The sequence below is a fragment of the Staurois parvus genome, unplaced genomic scaffold (assembly GCF_062004578.1).
Source record: "Staurois parvus isolate SC_StPar_1 unplaced genomic scaffold, SC_StPar_1.0 ptg000541l, whole genome shotgun sequence".
NCBI lineage: Eukaryota > Metazoa > Chordata > Amphibia > Anura > Ranidae > Staurois > Staurois parvus.
In genome coordinates this window covers 676,005-683,872 of record NW_028318337.1, presented here as the reverse complement: position 1 = coordinate 683,872, position 7,868 = coordinate 676,005, and the positions used below count along the sequence as shown (strand labels likewise).

Genomic DNA, 7,868 nt, shown 5'->3' with positions numbered 1-7,868 from the left:
GCTGGTGGCTTCTCTGTTCATTGAAATGTTTAGTTTCCTTTCCTCCTCCACTCTCCATTAATATAAACTGTACAGTAGCTTCTCGTAATGTAAAGCGATCTCTGAATAGAACAGCAAGTCTTTCATTCATCCTCCTATCCTCCATTCATACAGCTTTTTTTCATCTGGTAGGAGTAGAGGACTGAAGAATGCAAAGAATACAACAGCCATCAGGTCAGATGGACACTTCTCTCTTATTGTAAGTACCATCCCTGGTGTTGATTTAGAAAAAAAAATAACTAAACTTCAGTTTTAGCCCCCGTTCACACCGGTGCGACTTGTCATGCGATTTGACAGCTTCAAAACGCATGACAAGTTGCACCTTGTTGTCTGCAATGGAACTGTCCAGATTGGTGCGACTCCAACTCTGTCGGAACAGCACCGATTTTAAAGTAGTTCCTGCACTACTTTTTCTGATTTCAGGTGCAACATGCATAGATATCTGTTCCTAAAGTCACACAGATGTCTTCCAAGTCGCATTGACATGCAACTTTGAAATTGTACGATTTCAGGTGAAATAAAACAATGTGTTGCCTATAGTTTTACTTTAAAGTGTTACTAAATTCATAACAGTAAAATCAGTCTGTATATGCAGTAAAGCATGGTTGTTATACTCACTTGGGAACCTAATGGGTTAATCCTCTGCATTGTGTAAAAAGGATGTTTGATCCTGTCTTCTCTGATCCTCCCCTTCTTCTACTGTCCCCAATCCATCTACTGATAGAACAGAGCCTTGGGGGCAAATAACACATGTTCAGATTGGTGTCTATTGCTAGAGAGGTTTTTTTTTTCTTGGGAGATTACATGTGATCAGCACAGGGCCAATCAGCACTGTCCAGACAGAGGGTCAGGGTCCTGCAGTTTCATAGGACAATCAGGGGAGAATGAAAACTGCTCCTACAAGCTTTAACCAGTGCTCTGCTGGACACTGATATAAGTCAGAAGACTGCTCTAACTGCTGATAAGAAAAGGTATTTTGCAGTTTATATTTAATACAATAATTGCATATAAAATAACTGCATTTCCATGTTCTGTGTACTGTGGGAGACCAGATATAGTGAATGGCGGGTCATGAGTTTAGTAACACTTTAACAGGAAATGAGCAGTGTAATATTTAATGCAAAGTAATTTTAGTACTTTGCATTTAGGATGCTCCTTTCCATCTCTTTGTTTTAGTGCTGTTAACCTGATATGGTGAATTTTATAATTTGCCGTGGAAAAGATATCAGGGATTTGAGAAAATTCAGAACATGCTGTAGGGGTTATAAATCACAACTGCCAAACAAAAGCCTTTTCTTAGGAATTGTATGCATCACCCAACCAGGTTATGGGAAGCCTGAGCAATAGACTCTTCATGAGTAAGGTTGCAAATAATCAAATGAATGTTGAGAATAATTCACAATTGAGTTAATGTATTAATCTGGAAATCAAGTTTTAAATGATTGTTACTATGCAGGCTTACCTATTAAAGATTTATACTTTAGCCCTTTAGCTTTACTTATTTTGTCTGAGGATGACTCTTGGAGCCAGGAGTCAAAGGTGAGAGGCCCCCTGAGGTCTGATATTTGCTCTGCCAACTGCCTGGGCGGTGAGCACGTGCTGATTCCTGCTATTTTCAGTAGCTGTACATAATAATGGTATTATATTCCTACTGACTTCACATATGATTTCATGCAGTAATGTTTACTAGAAAGTAATTTGCATTTTATATACAAATGTATAGCTTCTTCCTCCAGTGTCTATTACAAACTGTACACACACTTACTGGCCACTTTATTAGGTACACCTGTTCAATTGTTTGGTAACACAAATTGCTAATCAGCCAATCACATGGCAGCAACTCAATGCATTTGGGCATGTAGACATGGTGAATATGACTTGCTAAAGTTCAAACTGAGCATCAGAATGGGGAAGAATGAGGATTTAAGTGCCTTTAATCGTGACATGGTTGTTGGTGCCAGAAGGTGTGATGGATTTGGTAAAATGTCTATTCTGTTTTCTGTTTAAAATATACATTTTATATATATATTTATTTTATATTTTGTATTTTTTTAGATTTCTAAATATATGTGTTGTGCATATATATTTTTGTCTGCTGGGTTTTGCAGTCCTATTTAATTTATTTGTTCAGAGCGATGTTCTCAACCCCTTTTTTCACACTGAGAGGATTTTATTTAGGCCTTGAATATGTGAGGGGGAGTGAAAAGATAACGGGCCTCAAGTTTCTGCATTTATCCCATATTTTTGCCAAGCAAAATGTGCCTTTTAGAATGTGACTGTATTTACATAATAGTGACGTATATTCTATTGTTTTCTATGTATAAAAGGTTAAGCACCGCCCTGCAATAAACAGAGATGAGGACGTTGTTATACTGCACAGTTGCCAGTGTGATTATTGTCCGTCCTGCACGTGCAATTCATTTCTCTAAAAATTAGGAACAGCAGCAGAAATCCTACCCTGAGCCCGATTGTGGTTCTCACGGCCATTTTAGCTGGCGCCCAACGTGGGGCCCCAGGTTCTAACCGACGACACGCACGAGGGACTGAGCGGCTGGCCGGGAGAGACCAAAAGGGATTTGCACACCCCCTGAGAGTATGGTAGGTACTTCTTATACTTACCACTGTACAATTTGTTTCTGTCCAGTCTGGCTGCCAGTCTTGTCGGCTTCCGGAGGCCATCGAGAGGCAGGTAATTTTTATTCCTCGCCTGGGGCTGTTTAACAAACCTGCCATTGGATCTCTGCTGACTGTGTATTTGTTCAGTGTCTGTTGTCCTGTGCGACTGTGATAACTCAGTAGACTGAAAAGAAAGTTGCAATCAAGTTTTTGACCAGGTGAGCTGTTGGCCCCTGGAAGACGGAACCTTGCAACAAGCATCTACGGACGGTGACTCGGAATTGACAATGTGGGAGACCCCTGAGGGTTTAGCTCAGCTGCTGAGGCTTCACAGAGCGAGGGTCGGCAGGTGTAATGTCCTGTTCTGAGTGTATTTGTGGATTACTGTTTGTTCTGAGATAAAACAGAAAACAGCGGAGGAGGGATATTAATCTATTAATTGCCCGCGCTTCCTCTGAAACCGTTAGCTGAGACTACGGTGAAAGAACAGAACAGAGCGAAAAGAGCTTGGATACGAGTTAGGTGACCCAGAAAAAAAGGGGGGGAAGATGGGTCAGAAAACAGCCAAACCACAGCAAAGATTGCTAGCATGTGATATTATAAAGAGGAGGGAAGTATCTAAAGTAGCGAAAGTTTGTAAGCTGAAGGTCAGCGTTGCCCGACTTCAGCCGAAGAACTGGCGTAAATTATTGTAGGAACAGAGAGGAATTTTATGTGATAAAGGTATGCTGAATGTGGCAGAAGCTTGGTACAAAACTGCAAAAGCGTTGCATAAAGAAGGATGGTTGGAAGAAATTCAAGAAAGTGGCGATTGTACAATGTATGTTCAATTAAAATAAATAGTGTAGCACTAATAATACTAACAATTACGTGTTAAAATGCACAAACTCTATATACATCCCCTACATATATATATCCAAGGTGATAAATCAATACATAAATAATAAAATAGTTGTGTCATACGTGAATTCCCTCACAGGGAATATTTCGTGGAAAAAGTGACAAACACACTCCTATTTGCACATTGTGAAACAGTCCAAAATGATATAATAATAGTAATACGATTTGTGGTGATCCTCACACTTCAGTCTTCATGCAAGAATATATAATGTGCCGTATACGTGGTACACACGTGCCAATCCTTTACCAGCCAAAATACCCCCTCACCTCCTTCATTAGACCCCACAGGGTCAACACGCTTTGAGGATCAAGTGATCCTATCAGAATGGGTCCCTCTCAGGCTTTCCCCTCACGTCTCCAGCCTCCAACAGACTAGCAGCCAGCTCCTCACAGGATCATGATAAGACACAAACAGAGACCCTCCATAGTGCAACCGGTTTTTATTGCATCAAATTTAAAACGACAATAAGTATTACACTCACATTTGCCCACGAGTTTTCCAGCTTGTTACCACGTTATGGTTGTATTCAACAGGGTGATCCAATATGGCCCCCACGCCGGAAATGACGTCACCGGAAGCTCCTCCCTGCGTACCGACACATTGCGCCACGCCCACCTTGTGACTTCATCAGGGTCCCTGACTGGGGGACCCTTTGCAAAGGTCAGGTTACCCATACAGGGAAAATCTATTATCTTTTTCGTTGACACGGGTGCAGCCAGGAACGTGCTGAGGGCTGAGGACCTGCCTGCTGATTTTTTCCTTTCCACTATTGATGTTTTCTGCGTGGGTGTGAATGGGGTGCCCCGCTCCAGCCCACTCCAAGTGGGGACATTTCCTGATTTGTTTGCCAGATTTGTGGTGACTTCTACATGTCCTTTAAATCTGCTAGGAGCTGACGTGCTGTCCAGACTGCAGGCCTCAATTATTTTCACGCCTGAAGGAGGAGTGAAACTACACACTCCCCTACCTTTGGAGGACTCCTCTGCTTTGTGCTCTTTACCCCTCATGATGCCATTACATGAAGCAATAACCCCAGGTGCAATACTACAGGAAGTACTTGATAGAATCCCTACATGTTTATGGTCCACAGGACCCAAAGACATCGGTCATTTGAACGTGCCACCAGTTTCAATCAAGCTCAAAGAGGGCGCAATATTGCCCCAAAAACCACAATATCCACTCAAACTGGCGCAGTCACATGCTATATTAAAATATGTAGTTGCTCTAGTCCGAAATGGAGCCTTGGTCCTCTGCACCTCACCATATAACACACCCCTTTTTCCTGTCAAGAAGAAAACACCGAAAGGGGGAACCAGACAGGTACAGAATGGTGCAGGATCTGCGAGCAGTTAATAAAGCCACGGTGTTGGATACCCCAATTGTGCCAAATCCACATATTTTATTATCAAGTGTACCTCCAGAGACTGAGTATTTCACAGTGGTGGACTGGTGCATCGGTCCTTATGCAACCATTCTATGATGCTCTCAAGTCTGTGCCATTTATTTTGTCAAGCGAGGCCCTGGACAATTTTATTCTGCTGAATCAAGCAATATCCACCGCTCCTGCTTTGGGACTTCCAGATTATGAGAAATTTTTCAAACTGTTTGTGTCAGAAAAGCAAGGCCACGCCACGGGGGTCCTATTTCAAGTACATGGAGGGCAGACCAGACCCATTGGATACTATTTTTGCCATTTGGATCCTGTAGCTAGGGGTGGTCTTTTATGTCTAAGAGCTGTCTTCCCTGCTCAAGCACTGTTGGACAAAATTTCAGACCTCGTTTTAGCACACCCCCTGCTTTTTCTGGCACCGTATGACATTGCTGCTATCCTGAATCAGGTACAACCCCGACACCTGTCCACAGCCAGACATCTAATGTTGCAAATTTCCCTCCTCATTCCTGACAATGTGACCCTCCAAAGGTGTCTCATTCTCAACCCGGCCATTTTTCTGCCATTTTTCGAGGGGGGAGAAGAAGGCGAAGGTGAAGAAGGAGACCCCTGCACTATTCCACATGACTGCTTTGAAATGATGCGCATGGAAACCACACACCTCCCTACAGTGAGTGAAATTCCTCTGGAAAACTCTGATTACACACTTTTTGTGGATGGCTCCAGATATGCAGATGAAGGAGGCAAGTACCACACAGGTTATGCTGTGACCTCGGAATTTGAAATTCTACAAGCCGGAGCATTAACACCAATTTTATCTGCCCAGGAAGCAGAGTTTCAAGCCCTCACTACAGCGTGTAAGATGGCAGAAGGTAAAAGAGCCAATATTTACACAGACTCAAGGTACGCCTTTGGAGTAGCTCATGATTTCGGTATCATCTGGAAAGCCAGAGGGTTTCTGACAGCGGCTGGAACACCGGTAAAACACGGCCCAGCTATCAAGGATTTAATGGATGCACTGCTCCTGCTTGACCAAGTGGCTGTTTTGAAGGTTAAAGCACATGGTAAACTGAATTCTCAAGAGGCCAGAGGGAACCACTTGGTGGATATAGCTGCCAAAGAAGCAGCGAAAAACCAACCAAAAACGTCCGAGGTGGCCGAAGAGGAGAGTGAGACCTCAGCACAGATACTTTTGGCGGTGCATGTGCCATCTGACAAGCAATACCTGATCTCTATGCAAATGGCTGCTTATACAGAAGAAAGGCTGGATAAAGGAGCAGACTACGATGGAGAATTGTATTCGATGAAAGGAAAAATTTGTTTACCAAAACATATGTATCCAGCAGTTGTCCAATGGGCGCATGGACATGCACATTTCTCTAAGAACTTAATGAACCCACTGATCAGCAAGTATTACTGAGCTCCAGGGACAACCATTTTAACCAGAAATTACTGCGCCTCGTGTGTAGTATGTGCAAAATGCAACCCGGGGAGGACGGAAAAGACACCGCAGAAACATCTGGCAAAATTTTTCTATCCATTCCAGAGGGTACAGATTAATCATATACAGATGCCAAAAAGTGGCCGATATGAATATGCCCTAGTGGTGGTGGACATGTTCTCTGGTTGGCCGGAAGTCTATGCTGTTACAAACATGACAGCCAAGAGCACGGCTAAGAAACTACTGAGTGAGGTAGTCTGTACATTTGGGGTCCCAGAGGTGATAGAGAGTGATCAGGGTCCAGTCTTCACAGCAACCCTTACAAAAGAGATTTGGACAGCACTGGGGGTCGAGTTGGCCCTACACACTCCATATCACCCTCAAAGCAGTGGGAAGGTAGAAAGGATGAATGGGACTGTAAAAAACAGGATGCTAAAGATGGCCCAAGAGACTAACATGAGTTGGCCAGACAGTTTGCCCATTGCTCTGTTTAGTGTCAGACACACCCCCCGGGGGAAACATGCCCTGTCCCCTTATGAAATTTTTTTGGTTCAGCCCCCAGACTTGGCTGTTACTTTCCACAGCAGTTGCAGTTACAATCTGATGTGTTAACTAGCTATGTCATACTTTTGTCTAGAGAATTAATCAATATCCATTCTTGAGTGTTTTCTTCCATTCCAGATCCAGAGGCAGACTCGGGAACTTATAGTCTTCAGCCAGGAGACTGGGTGTTGGTGAAGAAATTCACGAGGAAAAATTCACTTGATTTCCGATTCGAAGGACCATTCCAAGTCCTGTTGACCACAGCTACATCAGTCAAGCTAGAATGGAAAAACACCTGGATACACGCTTCCCATTGCAAGAAAGCTCTATTTCCTGAAGACAAGACTCTGCCTGCACCATGATAATTGTGTTGTATATCTTTTTCCTAATGAGTTTGATGGAAGCTCAGCAGGTGGCTATCACCAAAATAGGTGTTCAACAGGTGACCATCACTAGGATGAATGACACCTTCATATTCTGGTACAATTCATCCAATATATATGTGGTTGCGTTCACCTTTGATTTTTGTAGTATGATACCCATATATTGCAATAGTCGTAGACCGGGTTGGGCACAGCGGGCTTGTCTGGCGATCAATTCGGATCAGATATACATATGTATAACGGATGATTTTTGAGGACCGAACTGTGCCCATTGGGGATCAGTGGGATGGAGTACTGGAGCAGGTTGGGGGTATCAACTATGGAGTGCCTTAAAAAGGAAAGATATGGTGGGGAAGCCTCTTATTAAACGTATGTCCATCTGGAAGTCAGGGTGCAGTGATAGCAGAGAAAGATTTGTTCTAAACATTGAGATTCCCAGCCCTGGTGATGCAGGACTTTACTGGTTAGGCAGGCACCCACAGCAAGGTACATCTCTAGCAAAATTTTACCTAAAAGACATGTATAATTCATCAAAACCAATAACAAATCCCCTTA

The 7,868-nt window shown here is 43.1% G+C and overlaps 1 protein-coding gene across 1 annotated transcript; it reads left to right on the top strand.

The window, feature by feature from the left end:
- The first annotated feature begins 1,552 nt into the window (after nt 1-1,552).
- On the top strand, nt 1,553-6,366 carry LOC149451386 (uncharacterized). The gene is made up of 3 exons (XM_089690726.1): nt 1,553-1,578; nt 4,090-4,297; nt 5,569-6,366. Exons 1-3 carry the CDS (start codon nt 1,553-1,555, stop codon nt 6,364-6,366), a joined length of 1,032 nt encoding a protein of 343 aa, XP_089546852.1.
- The last annotated feature ends 1,502 nt before the right edge of the window (nt 6,367-7,868 follow it).

Bases quoted from the DNA above. Each gene is read 5' to 3' on its own strand.
- LOC149451386 (XM_089690726.1), top strand. From the start codon at position 1,553: ATGACTCTTGGAGCCAGGAGTCAAAG. The intron at 1,579-4,089 runs GTGAGAGGCCCC...TGTATTCAACAG, and splicing joins CTTGGAGCCAGGAGTCAAAG to GGTGATCCAATATGGCCCCC. The intron at 4,298-5,568 runs CTGCCTGCTGAT...TGCACTATTCCA, and splicing joins ACGTGCTGAGGGCTGAGGAC to CATGACTGCTTTGAAATGAT.